This window comes from Centropristis striata, chromosome 7 (assembly GCF_030273125.1).
Source record: "Centropristis striata isolate RG_2023a ecotype Rhode Island chromosome 7, C.striata_1.0, whole genome shotgun sequence".
Lineage (NCBI taxonomy): Eukaryota > Metazoa > Chordata > Actinopteri > Perciformes > Serranidae > Centropristis > Centropristis striata.
Window position 1 is genome coordinate 41193353 of NC_081523.1, and position 22867 is coordinate 41216219.

Sequence of the window (22867 nt, forward strand, 5' to 3'; positions counted from 1 at the left end):
TGAAAGTTGCTAAGTTGCTACCAATTCCTACAGGTGTCCCAACTTGCTCAAAAACAAGTTGGTGAGTTGTTGTTACTTATATCTTTAAGTTGGGGTTCACAACAAGGGACAATAGTTCTGATAACTCTTATTTCTTTGTTGGGAAATTCGGTCATGAGCGAAAGCTAGCGGCTAACTGATGCTAGCAGCTAACTGACGCTAGCGGCTAACTGATACTAGCGGCTAACTGATGCTAGCGGCGCTGCTTGTTACAGCTACAAGAGTAGCCATTAGCGTATCAATGCTAACTCAAAATTGTGGTCGCAACATTAGCTGACACTTCATAGCGGCGTTACAATCGTGCCAATTCAGCACATTGCAGAAGTTAGCAGAAGTAAGGATTAAAAGTTATTACAATGTAAAATTATAAGTTGGTACAACTTACAGTTGAGTTGACAAAAATCTGAATTCAGAGTTGAGCAAACTCAAAAACAAAACTTAAAATATTTAGTTTAATTCTCCAACTTAAAATCTTATCGAAGTTTGTTGCCTTGAAATTTTGAGTTCACCCAACTTTTCTTGTGTGCAGTGTACAAGTTGCTCCACATTTAAGGGAACTTCTGCAACAGAGTTGGGAAGAACTTTCTGAAGAATATTTGGTTTCCATTGAGTGAGTTCAGCTGTTCTATCTGTTAAGGTGCTACTTCAATGAGTCAACAGTTTAGAACACATTTTCCTTTCTAAATTGATTCTACGATTTATTTTTTTAACTTCAATTGTTTATTTGTTATATGCATTAATTTCAGAGTACACTGAGACATTAAACTGCATCATTTTCAATAAAATTCTGGAAAAGTTGGAGTGTTCTAAAACTTTTGACCAGTAGTGTACAAAAAACACATTTTAAAGACAAGAAAAAGGTCTCAGTGTGCTTCACATGAGAGACAGACAGAAAGATGTAATTAAAGAAGTTAAGGAGAGTTATCAGCCTTTTTTCACAAAAGACATGTTGACATGTGGCAGGTGTAAATAATGAATAATAATGAGTAGATGTGAACCTATGGAGCAGGTCATGCTGCAGGGCTCCTGGGAGGAAAGCTTCCAGCGGTACATGTCAGCAGCACTCAGCTTCAGGTTCTTCTGGTAGATCCTCTGGTTCCCCCTGACACACACACACACACACACACACACACACACACACACACACACATATCAGGATCTTATTTCATATTTTTGTAGAAATGTGCATGAAAAAGTGAGTGGAAGTTCAGTGGAAGAGTTCAAAAAGTATATTTACCATTTTCATTTTGTTTTTTATTGTTTAGTTTTAAATATTTTAATATGTGTGTATGTGTATTTCTTAAAGGTTAAAGGTTATGGAATATCATTGGTAAATATTTTATTGAAGAAAACAGAAAAACAAAGTGGTAGGACTTGACAAGTGGTGTCTATTTCGTTCAACTTATTTTTGGACATTAAATATTTATTTGGGCTTTATTAATTTTTTTATTGTGATTTTTTTTAAATGTCTGCATAAAAATGTATTGTTATTCTTGTTTTTATTTTATTTTATATTTTTTTATTATTAGCATTATTTTTATTGTTTGTTTCAACGTTGGAAACAGAGATCAGTGAATGAAAATATCTGGTGTCCTCAGACTGAGAGGCTGAGCTCAGAGTGACAGCTGATTCACAGTCCCAGCTTTGTTTTTTCATCACTTCACATAAAAGTCGTGTGCACATTCTTCTGTCATAACACCGGTCCTCCCTCCTCCTCCTCCTCCTCCTCCTCCTCCTCCTCCTCCTCCTCCTCCGCCAGCCGCCAGACGTTTATTTGAACATCATTTTGAGTTATTCTCTCCGGCATCGCTCCATGTGAGCCAGACTGATTCCTCACATTATTCTCTCCCCAGAGACGACCTCAGTCTGACAGCACTCTTCCCCCGTGCATCATATTCTTCACTCTTCATGCAAATACCTTGAATTATTTGTTTCTAACTGTGCCTGTCTCCTCCTCTCCCCCCTCTCCTCCTCTCCTCCCTCTCCCCCCTTTCCTCCCTCTCCTCCTCTCCTCCTCTCCTCCCTCTCCCCCTCTCCCCCCTCTCCTCCCTCTCCCCCTCTCCTCCCTCTCCTCCTCTCCTCCCTCTCCTCCCTCTCTTCCCTCTCCTCCCTCTCCTCCTCTCCTCCTCTCCTCCCTCTCCTCCTCTCCTCCTCTCCCCCCTCTCCTCCTCTCCTCCCTCTCCCCCTCTCCTCCCTCTCCCCCCTCTCCTCCTCTCCTCCCTCTCCTCCTCTCCTCCTCTCCTCCCTCTCCTCCTCTCCTCCTCTCCTCCCTCTCCTCCTCTCCTCCCTCTCTTCCCTCTGTGCTCCTCTCCTCTCCCCCTCTCCTCCCTCTCCTCCTCTCCTCCCTCTCCCCCTCTTCCCCCTCTCCTCCCTCTCCCCCTCTCCTCCCTCTCCTCCTCTCCTCCCTCTCCTCCTCTCCTCCTCTCCTCCCTCTCCTCCTCTCCTCCCTGTCCCCCTCTCCCCCCTCTCCTCCCTCTGTGCTCCTCTCCTCCTCTCCTCCCTCTCCCCCCCTCTCCTCCCTCTCCTCCTCTCCTCCTCTCCTCCCTCTCCCCCTCTCCTCCTCTCCTCCCTCTCCTCCTCTCCTCCCTCTCCCCCCCTCTCCTCCTCTCCCCCTCTCCTCCTCTCCTGCCTCTCCTCCTCTACTCCTCTCCTCCCTCTCCTCCTCTCCTCCCTCTCCTCCTCTCCTCCTCTCCCCCCTCTCCTCCCTCTCCCCCTCTCCTCCCTCTGTGCTCCTCTGCTCTGCTCCTTTCCTCTCCTCCTGTCTCTCAGAGGAGAGGGCGTGTCCTCCTCTGGTTTATAGCTGCTGAAGCTTGTTTGGACTCAGAGCAGCGAAGCAACATGAATTATTAATGTGATGGATGGAAAACCTGCCAGGTCCACCTGTCTGTCTGCCTGTCTGTCTGACTGCCTGTATATCTACATGTCTGTGTGTCCACCTGCCTGTCTGACTGCCTGTATGTCCACCTGTCCGTCTGACTGCCTGTATATCTGCCTGCCTGTCTGTCTGACTGCCTGTATGTCCACCTGCCTGTCTGACTGCCTGTGTGTCTGTCTGCCTGTCTGTCTGACTGACTGCCTGTATGTCCACCTGTCCGTCTGACTGCCTGTATATCTGCCTGCCTGTTTGACTGCCTGTATAGCTATCCGTCTGTCTTACAGCCTGTGTATCTACCAACTCCCCGTATATCTGACTGCCTGTATGTCCGCCTGTCTGTCTGACTGCCTGTGTACCTCCCTCTCTGTCTACCTGTGTATTCACCTGTCTGTCTGACTGCCTGTATGTCCACCTGTCTGTCTGACTGCCTGTGTGTCCACCTGTCTGTCTGACTGCCTGTGTATCCACCTGTCTGTCTGACTCCCTGTATATCCACCTGTCTGTCTGACTGCCTGTCTGTCTGACTGCCTGTATGTATACCTGTCTGTCTGACTGCCTGTATGTATACCTGTCTGCCTGAAAACTGAAGCCTATGTGGCAGAGCCTTAAACCTGCATTCTCTGTAACGTCCAGCAGGGGGCGACTCCACTGGCTGCAAAAATAAATCAGTTTGTATGTAAATCAACAGGAAAATGACTCATATTGAGTTTATGGTCTCAATTGTTGGGTTAAAGTCTTCTTCAGCATGATGTTTGTTTTGTAAGTTATGGTCCAATTTAGTGTAAAACAGATGATAAACGGGAGGATTTAGGGCGGTCATTCAGGCTGAGTGTGACCAAAACCTGAGCCTCTTCGGTCCAGTTTAATCCAGCCTAAAGACAAACAGGAAATACTATGATCTGTTGGATTACCTGGTTCTGTTTTTAAATACTACGGTCTGTTACCTGGTTCTGTTTTTAAATACTATGGTCTGTTGGATTACCTGGTTCTGTTTTTAAATACTATGGTCTGCTGGATTACCTGGTTCTGTTTTTAAATACTATGGTCTGTTACCTGGTTCTGTTTTTAAATACTATGGTCTGTTGGATTACCTGGTTCTGTTTTTAAATACTATGGTCTGTTGGATTACCTGGTTCTGTTTTTAAATACTATGGTCTGTTGGATTACCTGGTTCTGTTTTTAAATACTATGGTCTGTTGGATTACCTGGTTCTGTTTTTAAATACTATGGTCTGTTACCTGGTTCTGTTTTTAAATACTACGGTCTGTTGGATTACCTGGTTCTGTTTTTAAATACTATGGTCTGTTGGATTACCTGGTTCTGTTTTTAAATACTATGGTCTGTTGGATTACCTGGTTCTGTTTTTAAATACTACGGTCTGTTGGATTACCTGGTTCTGTTTTTAAATACTACGGTCTGTTGGATTACCTGGTTCTGTTTTTAAATACTATGGTCTGTTGGATTACCTGGTTCTGTTTTTAAATACTACGGTCTGTTGGATTACCTGGTTCTGTTTTTAAATACTATGGTCTGTTGGATTACCTGGTTCTGATTTTAAATACTACGGTCTGTTAGATTACCTGGTTCTGTTTTTAAATACTATGGTCTGTTGGATTACCTGGTTCTGTTTAAGCGGCTGGAGGTCCTCGCACCACTCTGCACAGTTTTGTTCTGGAAGGGCCCGTCCCCGCTGTCGTTGCGTTTGCGCCCCAGGGTGAACTCCATGGTCTCATTGGATCCAAACAGCCCGTCCTCCTCCAGGCTGCTCAGGTCCAACTCGGCTGGTCCCACCTCTGACGAGAACAAACTGTCTCCCTCCGTCAGCAGCTGATTGGTGGAGATGTTGATGAGCAGCTCGTCGGCGCCGACCCGGTCGTCCAGCAGGACCCGCCAGATGAGGTTTGGGGAGTCTGGTCCTGGATCCAGGGCCCCGCCAGCAGGGGCGGGGTTAGCAGTGCTGCCTGCTTGGCTGCTGTTTCCTTCTGGTGAATCAAAGAGGGAAGATTCAGCTTTTCTATAGCTATATAAGTTATATTTTACAATCTGTGATGAAACTTTCGGTCATATTGCACTTTACATATTCAGCTCAGATTGGGAGACTTTTTTTTCTGGTCCATAGATTTGTTTTCTGTGTTAATGAAATGAAGATCACCTGTGAATCAAAGTATGACATGAAACCTCGACTTCTCTGAGCTCTCCATCGCTCTCTGCTTCCTGTGTTTCAGTGTTCGAACACACCACAACATCAAGAAATGTAACTCTGACACTAATATTCTATATTTCCACATAAACCAAGGTACCACTTTATAGCTGTAAAATAGAATGCAATCCAATCCAACATCGATTTTAAAAAGATTCCATCATGGCAACCAACATGTGTTGTCAGTGTTAGTACACACATAATTGGTCTTTAGCTCCTCATAAGATGCTGATTGGTTGAACAACTGGCTTTTCAGACACAATCGACAATTACGATCTTGGGATCCTGTCACGTTTCCTAATGTGATGGAGCGGTGTTGCTGTGACCATTCAGCTAAAACACCTGGTGCCAAAAACGAGTCGAGTAAAGTTGAGTCAACCATGCAGTGTAAATGAGCCATTAGGTTTAAACCGGCAGGATAAAAAATCAGAAACATCTCTCAATATCATGCAGTCCAGCATGGACCTAACAAACAGGTAATCGTACAGAAAGATACTAATTTCATCTTGTTAATAGGCTTATGAACAGGCTTGTGTACTGTTGAGATCATTAACAATTGCAATATTTGCAGGACATTTCTAAATAAAACACTGAATGAATGAAAGAAACTGGAGGAGACATAAAACAGAAAGGGAAGGCGAGCGCTCAGGGCTCTGTGGTATGACATCACTGTGTAGAGAGTACAGTGAGCCTCTCAGCCACCTCTCCATCTCGTCTCCGGCCCGGAGCGCTGGTGTAATGGCTGAGCGAGCTGAGAGCCCGCAGGAAGGCCATTACCCATCGTGTTTGTGGTGCAGCCATTTATAAAAGGGGGGAAGAAAAAAAAACACCACGAAACTCTGAATTTTTCATCTGCCGCTGATCCTCTTTATGTGTCTGTAGCATTAATAATGCAGCGCTACGAAGGGCCATCTCACACACACACACACACACACACACACACACACACACACACACACACATAGAAGAAAAGAGCGAGATAGAGCAGATTGATGGTCGGGTGAAAAATCTGACCTATTTCATCTAATCTGCCAAAAGGCCACTGAACCAGCTTCAGATTTTTTCTCCATTTTCTTTAAGTTACTTTTTCCTTTCACTCGTACTCTCCATCTCTCTATTCCTTTCTCTGAGAGCCCAGCAGAGACAATATTGTTATTGTTAGGGCTTAGGGTTTAGGTTTAGGGCTTAGGGTTAGGGTTTAGGGTTAGGGTTTAGGGTTAGGGCTTAGGGTTAGGGTTTAGGGTTAGGGCTTAGGTTTAGGGCTTAGGGTTAGGGTTTAGGGCTTAGATAAGGGTTAAAACGTAGCACTCTTAAAGAGTGCTGTGGAGGGCACAGGCAAGACCATATAAAATCATGGTGGGGTTTAGGGTTTAAGCTTTAGGGGGTGTGGTTTAGGGTTTAGAGGGTGGGGTTTAGGGGGTGTGGTTTAGGGTTTAGAGGGTGGGGTTTAGGGTTTAGAGGGTGGAGTTTAGGGTTTGGGTAAATCAAAAAACTCTTAACGTGGAAGGATTTGGACCTTTTACCAGTGGTAGAATGTAACTAAGTACACATACAAATCTGAGGTACTTTACTTGATTCTTTTCTTATTGTACTTTCTGTCTTTGCCATGATTATTTTACAGCTTTGGTTGCAAAGTTGGAAATAAATCTACTCAGCAGTTTATACAAGTACAGCTGAAATGATTAGCACTTTAATTAGCACTTTAATCAATTAGTCAAATAGCCAAAACTTAATCCATTATTTTTTTTGGTAACATTCTTCTTTTGGTTATATTGGGCCTTATTAGGGGGTTTTTTGTTGGTAATTTTACATATTTTCCTGACCATTTTGTATCTTTTTTTTGATAATTTTGTGTCTTTTTTTGGTAACTTTGTGTCTTCTTTTGGTTGTAATGTAACTCATTGGGTCTTTTTTTTTGTAATTTTACATCTTTTCCTGATCATTTTATAAATGTATTTTTTTGGGCTTTTTCATGCCTTTAATGGACAGGACAGCTGAAGAGAGATAGGAAGCAGGGGGCAGAGAGAGGGGAATGACATGCAGTAAACGGCCGTCCGATGCGGGACTCGAACCGGGGCCAGCTGCAGCGAGGACTGTAGCCTCTACACATGGGGCGCCTGCGTAACCCACTACGCTACCGACCACCCCCCTTTTCCTGATCATTTTGTGTCTTTTTTTTTACGTCTCCTGGGTGAAAGTCCTGGTTTTGTTTGCCCCCAGTTTGTTTGTTTGTTTGGCGCCATTGATGATATCTCAACAAGATCTCCAACCTAAACAGAGAACCTAGGCAGACCAGGTCATCTGTCAGTACCACAAAAAAAGACCCACAGTTTCTAAAAAATATCGCACATGTCATTAAACATAATTGTAAGGTTCACAAAGCTGCAGTTTGGTTGAATTTGTGCTCTGTCAGCACTTCTCTAAGGTTAGGGCCAAACAGTTCCTGGTGAGGCTCTAAAAGACAGTTTAAACAGGAAATAGATGATGTCGATCCTGGACACTGGAACACTGGACTCCAACGGCTCACCTGTAAATTTTAGGGCAGGCGCTCCGTCCTGGTCGCAGTCGATGGCCGCCGTCTCCTCGTACACCTCGTTGGTCTCTTGGCCCTTCTGGCCGTCGGCTCCTCCGGGCTCCTGCTGGCTGTCGGGGGCCGCCTGGTCGTAAATGCTGCTGTTGGGGGCCAGCAGACCCCCCACTTCAACAGAAACCTCTCCGGCAGAGGTTTCAGACCCGGTGTAGACCGGGGGAGGCGGGACCGGTGGCAGCGAGTCTCGGAGGACGGTGTATTCGTAGGTGATGTACGGCGTGCGGCCGTTCTGGTTCCACACCTGAGTGACGAGAGGAGAGTGGATCAAACCAGAGTCTAGAAAACACTATCGCCTCAAACCTGACCATAATGTGCATCATGTTGCCAGAAAACTCTGTGTTTTTCTTGCTGCAGTAAAAACTGCCTCCTGAGTCAGCAGTCTTAATCAGAGTGACCTTTATTACATAATTTCAAGCATTAACAACTGTTGCCTGAAGCTCAAATTCTTCCACAATGAGTTGACAAGGAATGCAAAAGCAAAAACCACAAACCTCCCTGTGTTATGAATATATAACGCTGTAATGAGGAGGTACTTCGTGCAGTTCAAAAAATGGACGTGTAACTTGGAGGGTTAGACATTACAGGGGTCAGATATTAGATAAAACCTCCAGTAAACAAGCTGGAGTTCCAACAGTAGCAACAAAAGGACTTTTTGCATCATCTGCTGGCCTTTGAAGAGAACTCCAGCAGGACCAGAGATGTGCTCTTTTTGAATGCATTCAGCTTTCTTGTTAAAACCTGGAGCCTACATTACCCACAATGCAACTCCAGAACTCCTACAGTAGTCTCTCACTTCATTCTAACTCCATAATTAACCATTTTTACTTTCCATCTTCATCTGAAGACATTTAGACTTTACAATGTGTTATTATTTTAAAGGGTTTTTATTCTACATTAAGTACAAGTGCCATTAAAAACAAGGACATTACTTTTATTACAAATATTAACCGCAAAATTTGAAAAAGCTGTAAATTAATATAATGGCACATTATAGATTTTTTTTTTTTTACAATATTATTTAATTCCTTAATTGTCTTGAATGTTAAATTGAAGCGACTTTTTCCTGTAAAATAAAATTACAATAAAATACACAGCATATTGCTGTGCATAAAATTAATATGATGGTTTTTTTTTATAACTTTTTTTTTTTTTACATTAGATTTATAATTTTAATGGATAAAAAACAGAAAACTGCCTTAAAGTAAAAGAGAAAACTTTTATTCTATGGATATATATTTTTAAATACAGTTATTTACTTTTTATAATCCATATTTTTTAAGACATTATCTGTAAAATAACTTCAAGGACAAAGGCAGAAAATAAAATCACTTTAAATAGTTTGAAAAAAAAATCTCTGCTGCCTTTAGAACCACCAACAGTTAAGACATTTTATTATTATTAATAATAATAATAATACATTTATATAGCACCTTTCAAGAAACCTACGGAAGGTTTACGATACAAAATTGGGAAGTGATGACGGGTTTTGAGAGTTTTGATAGCTTTGAAATAGCTTTTTGGGATTCTTCTTTTATCAGATAGCAACAGGAAACAAACAGTTAGCTCCATGATGAAGAAGCAGCAGGTGTCAAAGTGAAGGAAGAGTTAAATGAAGGAGTTTGATGTACCAGAATGTTGATGGCCTGGTCGATGGGGCCTTTGACCACGATGTACTCGATCCCGGTCTCGTACACGTCCATGGGCCGGCGGTACTTGAAGACGGCGCCTGCTGCGTGGAAGTTCTGGGGACTGTCCACCTTGTAGGCTCCGTTAAAGAAGAAGTTCCCGGCCTGGTCGGTCACAGCTGGAGAACAAGACGGAGCGTAAACACTGAAAACAGCGACTCTAATATCTCCGGCGCCTCAAAATGAGACACTTTCATTCACCCTTGGGTCCATTTTTCTTTTCTTTTTTTTCATTCGTTGATCATTTTGGCTGTGTTACAGATTGAGGCATGATTTTTCTTTTCCTTTTAGTGAAATTTTTGAAATCCAATTTATTTTACTCTAACATGTCTTTTATACTCCATTGGTGCATTTACTACCCTCTTGTGACCTTCGTGGACAAAAACTGTGATTAAGTTACCATACATCAATATTTTCTGTATCTGGCATTGCATAAAAAATACCAAAGCAATCAAATCAATTTGTTGCTAATCTTTGACATCTCCAAGACTCTAATTACCACCAAAGCCCCAGCCCCGTACTATTTATTATTTGGAAAATAATCCTTTTTTAGTGTTTTTAAAAAAAAAAAAGAAATTATGGAATAATTCAAATATATAAACCTGCATATAACGGGTTAAAATTCTGAAAATGATTTAATGTTTGGTAGTTTTGCACAAGTCTGAAAATGTTTAAGAGATTTATGCAAAATAAGGTCTCGAGAGGGTAGTAAATTTGAGGAGGGCATTAAGTTTAAATATTTGGAAGACAATTAATTGTTGCACATTTGTCTTTTGTGTGTGAATTTAAGGAAGAAATATAAAACATTATATTTGTGTTTGAGGAGCAGGAAGAGGAGAATTACCTACCTAGAACATCGGCCGACTTCTTCCTCTCAATGATCTGGATGTCCCATGATCCTTCAGGGATTTGAGTGATGAAAGAGTAACCTTTGTGACAGGAAATAGGAAGAAATCAGCGTCGCCACAAGCCGTTATTCTGACCGATCCTGATGACTTTCAGCACGTCTCACTAAATGTTTGGGAGAATGTCCCACAGGTTGAAGGTAAATGATCTCACCCAGAGTCGAGGCCCCGCGGCGGAAGTTTCCTGTGACTCTGCTGCAGCTGCTGCCGTCGCCCTGACAGACGCCACATTTATCCAGCGCGTTGGAGGAAAACAGAACTCCGTCACATCCGATCGGCTGAGCAGCAGAACACGAAGCAGAAGTAGAGACGAGAGAGAGTTTCAAAGAGTAGTCAATTTTAAATCTGACACGATAAAAAAAGTAAAAATGCAATAAAATCAATTTTGTTCTTAATCTTTAACGTATCCAAGGCTGTAATCAAAACCAATGCCCCCACCGAAAATAATGTATTATATGGAAAATAGCTACATTTTTCTTTTTTTCATAAAAAAAACATCAGTGACATAGTATAATAAAGCTGGCATTTAAAGGGTTAAAATGCCAAAAATGTTTAAACATTTGGTAGTTCTGAAGTTGTTTAAGAGGTTTATGCAGAAAAAAGTAGAAATAAATAATAATCTGTAAAGCTTTTATTGCATTTTTTGGGGGGAAAAGGAAATTTTTGCCTTTAATGGCCTTAAAGGGTAGTATATTTTAAACCTGACACTACACAAACACAAAAAATGCAACAGAATCAATTTTGTTCTAAATCTTTGACACATCCAAGGCTGTGATAAAAACCAATACCCCAGCCAGAAATGATTTATTATATGGAAAATAACAATTTTTTTGTGTTTTTTTCCCCCCATAAAAAACATTGGTGACATTGTGTAATAAAGCTGGCATTTAAAGGGTTAAAATGCCAAAAATGTTTAAACATTTGGTGGTTCTGAGCAGGGTGAAAGTTGTTTGGGGGTTTATGCAGAAAAAAGTAGAAAACAATATGTGTATATAAGTTTTTTAAGCATTTTATTTTGGAAGTGGACATTTTGTTCCCGAATGGCCTTAAAGGGTAGTAAATTAAAGGGATCCCAAAGGGTTAAAAAAACTACAATATGTATCAGTGATAGTAACCAGCTGACTCTTACTCAGTTGTCCCTCCAGGCTTCCTTACAGTCATGAAGGTGGCAAAGGTAAAAAAAAATGTATTTAGAATAAAAGGGTTTATTCATACCCTGCCTCACTTTAGTATCAGAATGTGGATACAGCATAAATCAGAAGATTCTCTGGTTCAAAATCAGGCTTAACTTTTCTACGGTTGTCAGTTATTTAGGCACGTCAAAGGCCCAAAAGTGGCAACAGACAAGTTAAGTCTTGTTATAAGCCGAGCTGATGATGAGGTAGAAGCTGATGAGATAATAATAATAATAATAATAATAATAATAATAATAATAATGATAATACATTTTATTTGTAAAGCACTTTTCATACAGAAATCTCAAAGTGCTACAGAAACCAGAAACAAACAAACAAAAAAGCTAAGAGAAAACTCATTAAAATCAGCAGCAGATAAAAAAGACACAGGTAATAAAGTACATTATTGAGAGATTAAGGTGCAGAGACAATAATAAAAACATCTAGGGACAACCTAAAAATGCCTCCCTGAACAAAAAAGTTTTAAGCCCTTTTTTAAAGGTGTCCACAGACTGGGGTTGACGTAGATGTTCAGGGAGGGAGTTTAGTCTTGTTATTAGCCGATCAATCAAAGAGTTTTTTTCAAGAACTGTGAATCACCTAAACCACGAGAGGTCATTGAACATACGGTCATGACTGTGCATTAAAAATATTGTGCTGATGAGTCCAGATTATCAGTGGACAGACAACATGCATGATCCCCTCCAGGCTTAAAAATAGTTTTGATGGAGGTTGACAGGAGTGATGAATAATAAATAAAGGACGTATCTGACAGAAAATGCATCAACAGGCAGGACAGGAGAGACTACGGATCACAAACTTAGCTAAATGCTGTGATGTCAATAGAAGAATTTTGTGGGTTAGAAAATGTATCAAAATTCACAAAAAAACATTCTTGTTTCTTGACACAGGCTGGATATGTTGCTGAAAACTTTAAAAGCAGCATGACAGTGTTTTGCAGTATGAAGTAAAGAAGAAGCTGGACTCACCTCACACTTACCGTCCACGCAGACGCCGCGGTAGCTGCTGTACTTGCAGGACGTGCCGTCTCGCGCCATCACCATCAGCTGGCGCTGGCCGTCGGTGGTGGTGCAGTGCAGGTCACACGGGTTACTGGAGATGTGGACGTAGTCATCTGGGGAGAAACACCACCCGTCTTATCATCAACCACACAGACATGTTCCTGATTACCTTATTGCATTCTCCACATTTGCTGCGTTAATGGAGCCATATTACCGGATTGTAGAAGCAAACCAAAGTTGAAACAACACAAAGGGGATTTTTTTCGCCATTCAAAGCAGGATGTTTTTGGTGGGTGACGAGCCGCGGCGGCTGTCTATTAGTTTATTTTACGATAGGGGTTTTCTTGTCTTTTCTACATATAGTGCAAATGGCATTTTATAACAAAGAGGAAATTGCTTTTATTACAAATATTAACCATAAAATGAAAGTTGAAGTCTGTAAATTAATATTTTTACAGTATTATTTAGTTGCTTTATCATGAATCTTCATCTTCATCTTGAATGTTAAATTGAAGTGACTTTTATGTAAAATTGAAATCCAATATAATAAAAATAAAGATCATATTGCTGAGTGTAACTTTCTTTTCTTCCAGTAAAACTTTAAATTTAATGTAAAAAAAAAAGAATTAAATTAAAAATGGTTAAAAGTCTGGCAGCAAAAGTTACCAAACATTTACCATCATATTAAAGTATCAAGCCTGATTTCCACCGGGCGCGTTACTGCAGCGTAACGTCAGCGTCGTGTATGACGTTGCAAATAGGTAACACTCTAATCAATGAGAGCATTTCCACCGGGCGCGCTGCGTAACGTTACTGCAGCGTCTCTACGCGAGCATTAGGTAGGACTTCTGTTTCTCCGCTGCCAAATCGCGTGAATCTCAACAGAGCAGATCACCAGACAGGAAGTCCGACTCAGAATCAGCGTAAAACACTTCCGCCCCTTTCAAAATAAAACACAATACGCAGTTCATGCAGCCTAAAACTACTTCACATCAACATTATGTTATGACCGGGGCACCAGATCAGCAACCAATCAATCAATCAATCAATCAATCAATCAATCAATCAATCAATCAAAGGGTCTCAGAGGATCGGCGACACGGACGACAAGAGACTGATTGTTGAAGTGGAACATCATACAATCATTTATGACATAACATATTGTTTTTATAAGGATAGATGGTCAGATCAACAGATCTTTCACCTCAGAGAAGCAAAGTAAGTTGGTTTTTGTTGTTGTTGTTTACTTTATACACACAGTTTATCCATAGACTGTATAAATAGAGTTTAGAGTTTATCACGGGATCTTGCGGTCTCCCGTATGGTCAGGATTATCGCGTGATCTCGTTATCTTGCGTGTATACGACCGGCTCGCTAAGCTGACGTGTTGCTGCTGTAACGCGCCCGGTGGAAATCCCCAGTCAGACATAAATTTTATATATTGCAGTGAAATACAAGGACACAGTGAGTAAAATGCAAAAAGAGCAAAAACTGAATTGGCTGGTTGGGGTTCAGAGGGTTAATCAGCCAGAGCGCTTTAAAACAACACGCTGTGTTTACAGTCATATAAAGGATGCTTGTGTTCAGGATGATGAAGCAGCTCAGACAGCAGAGACCTCAGCCACCTCTGGTCTGGTTAATGTGGTTCAGAGAGGCTGTTAAAGCGTTTTATGGTGTTAGTACCAGGATACAGAGGCTTCCACTGGTAGTTCCTCCCATTGTAAAGCTGAGAGTTGAAGGACCAGCACTGCTCCTCTCTGAAGCTCCTCCCAGTGGCAGGACATTCCTGCAGAGCACAGACAGCACAGGCCATTAAACAGGTCTGTTTCACACTTGTTAAGACTCGGTTTTACAGTATGTTATACAAATAAATTCTTTTTAAGCGTTTATTTGTGCAGGGATGGTTTTTCTGAGCGTGCACGATGGCCCCGAGCCCCGCCCGGCTTCACTTTCAAACAGCTACATACAGTCACGCCTGGAGGCGGCCCGCCGCCACCGCAGCGCCCCGCCGCCAGCCAGTCAGGACCACTGTGTTTGTTTTAATAAAGCTGTGAAATAAAGTGATGAGAAATGAACTGGAAGTCTGTGACTCACTTCAGTGTTGCACAGATGATATTTCTTAGCAGTTCCTGTGCAGGTCATGTTGTCCTTCCCAGCTGCAACTTTCTTTCTTTGGACAGAAAACAAACATTTGGAGAAATAACAACATGTTTAAAAAAGACAATGAAAGATATATCAGGTTGAGATGCATGAATTGGAAAAGTGCAGCTCACACAAAATATATAAATCTAATAAATGAATCAACTTCCAACACAGGAGGCTGTTTAACATTCAACTTTCAAGTTCAGATATCTGCTTATATTCTTGTTTTGGTTGCAATAAATAGTTTCTGTTTCCACCAGTCAAAATCAAAATCTGCCTACAGAATATTAACAGGCACAGCTCCTTCTGATCTGAACTCCTTTGTTCAGATCCACTAACCCTCCGGTCCACTACGCTCCTCCAGTGAAAGATGTCTGGCTGAAGGCCTCTACGTCTCAGACCAGACTCTTCTCCTCTGTAGAACCCTAGAGGTGGTGGAACCAACCTCCAAACTCCATCTGATCTGCTGAGTCCTCATCAATCTTTAAGAAGAGACTGAAGACCTTTAACTCTTTACTGAACACCTCCACTCTTGATCTACACTGATGACTACTAGTATCTCACTGACCGCTCAGAGACCTGTAAAGCTCTTGAGTCCTGATGGACTCAAACTGAACCCACGGCTCGTCCTCTTGCTATGTTTCTTGACTTCATCCTTGCTTGTGTTGTATTACTCTCATTTGTATGTCGCTTTGGATAAAAGAGTCTGCTAAATGACATTGTAGAATTGTAGAACTGTAGAATTTTTTAATGTTCTTGACCATTGTTGGTGCAATCTTGGAATCGGCCAATATATCTGGATTCCAGGTGTAGCTATCTGATATCTGGATAACAGATATCCACACCAAGACTTCCTCTCCCATTGGTCAATCATTGTTAGCAGTCGGATTAGCAATTCGGGATGTAGCAATGGTGCTGGAGGCGAGAGATGACGTCAGATTGTTTCTCTAAGTTGGTGTGTTTGAGTAGCAAAAGTTGGTACTCTACATTGTACATCACGTAGGCTGTTAGACACACTAGGATTATTGGTTGGGGCCACCCATGTATTAGTTTCTAAGCATTGTTTGTAGATAAGTTAGTTAGGTCTTTGTTTTATGAGTTTGTTTTGTTGTATACTAGTTTAGTCAGGCCTTGTTTTGTTTTACTAATTTCACCTGTTTTATGACACTTATTTGAACATTTTTGTTGAAACACTGTGAAATAAAACTCAACCTCAATTGGATCTTGTGATTGCACTGTGTAATCATGTAATCTAACTCTTGGTCTTCTTGTAGTGTGTGACTATATTTTATTTGTGTCTTGTGTTTGGCAAAACCATTTTGCTTTTGTGCTGCCGTCTTGGCCAGGTCACTCTTGGAAAAGAGGTTTTAAATCTCAATGAGGTTTTTTTTACCTGGTTAAATAAAGGATATTGATTGACTGAACACTCTTATTTAACTTACACCTCACTTTGACTCCTGCACATATTTTGGTTGTTGTGTTGCTCTCCTCCTTATCATTTTAAAGAGGGGACGTAACAATATGAATACAGATACATTTTTGAAAAGCTAAATCGTCATCAAATATAGCCGATGGGTTCCAACCAATGTGTTTCCCCACTTCATTTCTCCAGCTGTTTGCTAGAGTTGGACACTGAGAAGTGGTCTCCAGTTAGAACCATTTCCAAAGGATGTTTCATTAAACAACATTTCCTAAAGAGCAACACATTCACCAAGCACAAAAGTCAGCTGCACGACTGAACGCTACATCTCTTCTTTGGCTCAACTGTGGATACAGCTGTTTGTTCTTTGGGGCAGAGGTTAAGGTTAAGGTCAGGGTTAGGGTGAGTCTCCAGGAAATTAAATGCAAGCCTCTATAATGTCCCCAAAGGTGACATAAAGAGTGTCTGGTGCAGGCTGACTGGCCTCTTCTTTTTTTTTTAAACATAATAAGGCACATAGGGTATAAGGTGCTTCCCTTTATATTATTCTGGGGTTTGTGAAAGTAAGTTGTGCTGACTGACCTCTGTTTGAGGCAGTGTCTCTCCTGTGACATCACTCCCCCTCCACAGGCCCGGGTGCAGGCCGTCCACTTGGCCCACTCGCCCCACCAGTACGTGGTCACCTCCAGCTCCTCCTCCAGACTGTTGGACGCCACGCCGTCCTCCTGAACACACACACACACATAAAGACACACAACCAGTGGTAGTTCAGTAGTAGCACGAACAATATTAAACGTATAAAAATGATGGAGAAACACCAGAGTCTGATGAAATCTAAAGCCTTGCAGTAGTGGCGTAAAGTCCAAGTACTTTACTTCACTATTTACATTTTCTGCTAATGTGTAAGTTTAAATATAGCATGCATTATTACAAATTAAACTACGTAACAGCATTTAAAGTTGTTAAAGTAAAAGTTAGCCCTACCTTGACCACATTAAAATGCTGCTTGCATAAATGCCTCAATAATAATATTCCAATAACATATAACACTCTGAGTGGGAGTACTTTTCAATATTTCTGTTATGTGATTTCATCTGTTTCTTGAATTTCTCTTGGGATAAATAATCTATATATCTATCTATCTAGCTATCTCGCTATCTTTTCTGTTTGATTGCATAATAAAGACATAAAAATATCTCTATAGAACATAACAACGAGCATGCATTCTGAGGCTATGACCATTTTATGATTGCATTTGATCTGCTGCATTGAGGGGATATTTGGTCGAGAATCTCAATTATGTCACTATAATAAATCTTGACATGGAGCTTGTTGCTAGTTTAAATTAGTTCATGCTTTTTGACTAAGGACACTGCTCTGAGCCTAAACCCTCTGAAGTCACCCGGCGTGATCAGATCACATGACTTCTTCATGACCTCCTGCTGTAAAACCTTCAGCAGCGTTTCCTGCCGTCAGCTTCCCTCTAAAGTTCTGGCCTCAAACTCTATGCCACTCTTTGTTTGATGATTATCAGCCAAGTAAAATAAGGAGATAAGGTACTAGGACTAGATGTTCTCCTCATTTTACCTCTTAGATGTTAGATTTTTAACCAACATTTGTTCCAAAGTTCTTCACTGAGCATGATTGTGTTCTTTTGGGGATTCAAAATGTTAATCCAGTGGGTCAAGTTGAAACATAGTAATGATCAGGTCATATAGGTGAGGTTGTGCTGAAAAAATGATACAGAAAGAGCATGATAAACATTATTTAAGTGGTTTATGAAATGCAGAATGTAAAGGATTAGAGCACTGACAAAACAGCCCAAAACTCAAAGGGTTAACGGGCCAATACGTGACTAAAGTTCTCCTCTGATCCACTGTGTGAAGCTGCAGGCAGATGATTGGACGGTGGATCCGAGTGCGTCAGAAGCGAGCAGAGTGACAGTAAACGAGCGTCACAGCGTTTTGTTCTGGGGCTCCAACGTGTGAAGATGGTCAGCATTTCACACATTCCCGGCATTAATTCAGGCCGATGGCTGCGTCCTTCACTCAGACAGATTCATCAGAGCGACCGCTGGAATGTGAGCTGAGCTCCTTGTAAAGGTGAGACAGAGCAGCTGGGATGGGCGAGAGACACTGGAAATACCAGACGGACAGCGTAAGAGAGAGAGAGAGAGAGAGACAGGGAGAGATAGATGGGTAAAGAGAGAGAGAGGGATGGAAAGAGAGATAGAAGGATAAAGAGACAGGCAGGCAGATAGATAGATAGATAGATAGATAGATAGATAGATAGATAGATAGATAGATAGATAGATAGATAGATAGATAGATAGATAGATAGATAGATAGATAGATAGATAGATAGGGCTAACTTTAACTTTTACAACTTTAAATGCTGTTACGTAGTTTAATTTGTAATAATGTATGCTATATTTAAACTTACACATAAAACTTATTTGTGTGTCTTTCTGTATTAATTCAGTCAGTATGAAGCAGATTTTCCTGTAAATTCAATCTGATTAAATCAATCGCCCATTTTAGTCTTGGAATTGTCTTTGACTTTATGTTTAAAACCATTCACCATGGTGATAATATGTCTTTCCCAGTCTAGGTATCGGTGGTATAAACAACAGCGTAGCGTAGCGTCCCGTGGATGTTGTCGAAGTTTGACATTTTTTGGGTGAAAGAAACTACAGAAGCTGCCTCAGGATGTCCCTTCTATATGGAGGAGGACCAGTACATTTCCATGAAGTGTACCAGTAAGAGAGACCTGTGGAAGTGGAATTAACAATGGTCTTTGTCGACTTAAAAAATCAACAACTTTGGCTTCCTGCTTGGAAAACACTACTCAACACCCAAAAATAATACAGTAAATAAACATATTCATAATAACCTATGGTATGCTATCAGTGTGAGTGTGCATGTGAATTGGATCAATGGTGTTTTATTTTGATCAATAATAAGACATTGCAATTGATCTGTTGATTATATTCTATATAATTACCCTGCAAAGCATCTAATCCAAGTAAAGAAATTTAACGAAATTAAAAAGGAAAACAAAGTGTCAGAACAAGGGAATACTTGAGTAAATGTAGGTATGTAAGTACCTCAAAATTGTACTCAAGTATAGTATTTGTTTGTATGATTAACATTTTATTCACTTTTTTTTTTTTTAAAGCACTGATATCTTGTGGAATAGAGGTCAACATTGTACATGGTGAGGGCTTTACAAAAACCAAGGTAAGACAGAGAAAGTAAACAAATAATCAGAATAAAATGACAAAATAAGTACATACTTTTTTTTTTTAATTCTAAACACAAGGTATACCAAATATTTCCTAGTGGGCAAATTACAGACTTCATCTCAACAAAACGCCAATATGAAAATATTATGATTCAAGAGGTGAGTCTCACTCCCTTCTTCTTCTTCTTCTTCTTCTTCTTCTTCTTCTGTTTTTTGACTATTAGCAAATCAACTAAGAGGTGCATCAACGCCACCAAGTGGACTAAAGTTTCTACATTGTCATTCATGGTCTCTCTCAGTCTCGTTATGTTCCACTCGGGAGCGGCTGCTGAGTAAAATATGACACCTAGTGGCGAAATTTGGTATACCATATCTGGTAAAATATCTAACTGACCCAAAATAAAGCAAATAGGTGTATCCACCAAAAATGTTGACTAATTGTTGACTTTAATGAGTGCATTCATGTATCAAATGTGATCTCTGAGGATATCCTTTATTAAAGGATCATTTATCTAGTAAAATATTTTCTTTATGTCAGTACAGGTACTTTCAACTTGAGTAAGAATTGACAGCCTGTAGAAGAAGTGATCCCACAGACACTGACCACACGCTGTGACTCTGATATATATATATATATATATATATATATATATATAAACACTGCTCTTCACTGCTGAGGAGCTGAGTGTTGTTGTGATGGAGCCTTTTCTTCAGAATCCGTCATGTCGTTGTTGAGGGAAAATGTCAACAGTTGTGAACGTTTGCAACTGATTTAGTCCACACAAGTTTACAAAAGAACTTCACGTGAGCTGGAGTAGACTGATCCACCGGCACCATCCAGACAACTTATTTACTGCATAAATAATCAGAGCAGAGCTTCTGAACTGTCTCAGAGGCAAGACATATTTAAGTTCTTTAAACTTTAGAACAGGACAGAATGGTTAGAAATTGACGTGTTTGGTGTTGCATTGGCATCTTTTTTATTCACTATCTGGTTGTTTCGATTTTGATTGTGTCTGTTGCTGCTGGGCTAATAGTCGCCAACAAAATTTAATTGATAATAAAGTATCTTATGTCTTATATATTATTTTTGTTCTACCACTCTATACAATGCCCAAGGTTTCGTTGCAGGTTACAAAAACTTGTCTTCTCTCAGATAGAATGAACAAGCTTTTCTTCGTCTAAACATCCTTGAGGGCTCGATCGCACAGATCACGTTTTAGAAGCTTGGGGCAGCTTTTTGTAACTAAGACAGTGAAGCGTGTATTTTTATTGGTTTTGCGTTGCTGAGCGTCTCGCATTTTTGCAGGATCGTCCTGAATTGAAAAAGTTCAACTCAGAGCAGATAAGTGCTGTTTCGACTGGAGCAGTTTGTGTTTTCTCGTGGTTTCTTTTGCTTCGTCTCTTTCTACGGACCGCCCTTGCCACCTCCTCCTGGAGGCTGTCAGTGAGTGAGCACACTCCTTTAAGGACGGGATGGTTAACCAGAGTGGGGATCCAAGCAGATGAAGCCAGTTGTCCTTTCTGCAGCATTAGGCTGTGTTTGTGTCGGTTACAAGACGTGTTGTGATGTTTTACTCCATCTGAAGGGACGGTGATAAAGTTCAATTTGTATCTATTTAGTTCAGTGTATTTAGTTTATTGTAGTTATAGTTTTCTTGTGTTTAACATCAATGGTTACTATCTCATCCCGAAAACAAATCGGGGACGTAACAGTGCCACTGTCATTCATTTTTTCCGTCATTGTACAGTCGGATGAGTTGAGAGGGGAAACTGTCCCCGACTCATCCCAAAGTATGGCTTCAACCATCATCATCATCATCAGGAAGAAGCTCCTGGAATAGTTGGTGGTGCTCCCCGTGATTTTTCCCTGAGACCAACTGAGACCAACGTAAACATTTGTGTGGAACCGACAAATTCAAATCATACATTATAGTTTCCCATTTCCAAAAAAAAAGTTCAGATTTTCCATTTAATTTCATATTTATTGTATATAGAGGTTATGCTGTTAGAAATGCATGTTGGTCAGGCTCCCACACTTTTTTTATAAAGTAACTTTAGGCAGACAATGTACATGTCATGGCAGGGTGGACATATTGGGCTAATTTTAGCATTTAATTTAACATGGAGTTCAGTTAGTAACGTGACTCAGTTAGCAAATTGACTGTTTACCGTTTAGAAAATATATTTCAGATTTCAGAAAGGTTTTTATATGACCTGATATTTCACTGTGACAGGGTGGACATGTTGAGCTTGACAACAGTCAGCTACACACATAGTGTGATGAAAATTACTAAATATTAGCGTAAATACTTATTTTACAACTAGCCACTGTTTCATTCTCCATTAAAGAAAGACTAATTGACGGGAAAAGTGTCACTGAGGGTTTCTTAAAGGGGCAGTGTCCCCATAATGACAGGGTGGACTGACATTTCAGGAACACATGAAACATGTTTGAAATTATTATGAAAATAGAATATATATGATCAAAATTACTAATTTTATCAAATAACTTGTTGCGGACAATATAACCATGTAATTGTTTTTCTGAATTAGTATCATTTAACCACTAATGACACACACTGTAGTAGGCAGAGCAGTGTGTGGGACATGCTGCCAAAATCACACATCCAGTGAAAAAAAACAGTATAAAATGAAGGAAACACATTTTAGGAGACTTTTCATTGTACTGATATGTGTGTTAATGTTTATAATAAGACCTCAGAGTTTCATTATTTTTGCTCTATTTTCATGATGAGGACCAAAGGCACTTTATAGTGATATTGAAGGACCTACTTCTGCAGCTCGGTCTGTCTGGTTTGGTCAAATCAAAGGTGACTGACATATCATGTTTGTTCGTGAACCAATAACACAACAACCTTTAAGTCTTTCAGTCTGATCACAAACAGTGGGAGTCCTCAGTGTGTTGCCCTGTGGGGACCTGTGTGTGGCGTACCTGCAGACTCCTGGTGGACAGGTTCCCCACCGACACGGCCAGCGTCAGGAAGCCCAACAGGACCAAGCCTGTCTCCCCACACTGTTCCCACGACCACACCCTCATCCTGGTCAATCAGAGAGACAGGAAGAAAGACAGTTTAATATCTGGTGGTTAAAAACACTGTTCAGCTACTTAAAAGTTTCCAAGATCATTGCTGCAGCAGCCTGGGGCAACAAACTGACCTCTGACCTTCTTGAATAAAGTTATTCCGGCATGGAAGATGGCGTGAACGCTCAAACGAACAAACTCTGGTGCGGACCAAAGAACCGAACTCTAGTCTGCCAGTAATGGGGGTCTTAGTTAGTTTTCAAGTGCACCAGACTTTGGTTCTCTGCAGGTGAGAATGTAGTTTGAACCAAAGGAAGGTAGCCAGCCAAAATTCTCCAAATTTGACAATCACAGAACACACACACCAAAACAATGACTTAGATGGTGGCTGATGGATTCAATCACACAGCGGATCAAAAAGTCAACAATACATTTAAGTTGGCCACTTGCTTCTAAAAAGTGTCAGCTCTTTCCCTCTGAATTCTGTCCAAATACCAAGGACATTTGTTCATATAAAGCTCAATA

At 40.7% G+C, this 22867-nt stretch overlaps 1 protein-coding gene across 1 annotated transcript in view; it reads right to left on the bottom strand.

Moving 5' to 3' along the window:
• The window catches only part of adamtsl2 (ADAMTS-like 2), a 41434-nt gene extending 19077 nt beyond the window's left edge, over nucleotides 1-22357 (bottom strand). Inside the window, exons 1-11 of the mRNA XM_059337876.1 lie at nucleotides 22253-22357; nucleotides 16636-16778; nucleotides 14586-14661; nucleotides 14175-14277; nucleotides 12459-12604; nucleotides 10449-10572; nucleotides 10238-10318; nucleotides 9333-9508; nucleotides 7642-7945; nucleotides 4533-4896; nucleotides 1038-1141 (exon numbers count right to left, since the gene is read on the bottom strand). Coding sequence (XP_059193859.1) covers nucleotides 1038-1141; nucleotides 4533-4896; nucleotides 7642-7945; nucleotides 9333-9508; nucleotides 10238-10318; nucleotides 10449-10572; nucleotides 12459-12604; nucleotides 14175-14277; nucleotides 14586-14661; nucleotides 16636-16778; nucleotides 22253-22357 — 1726 coding nt within the window. The remainder of the gene's footprint in view (nucleotides 1-1037; nucleotides 1142-4532; nucleotides 4897-7641; nucleotides 7946-9332; nucleotides 9509-10237; nucleotides 10319-10448; nucleotides 10573-12458; nucleotides 12605-14174; nucleotides 14278-14585; nucleotides 14662-16635; nucleotides 16779-22252) is intronic.
• Nucleotides 22358-22867: the final 510 nt, after the last annotated feature.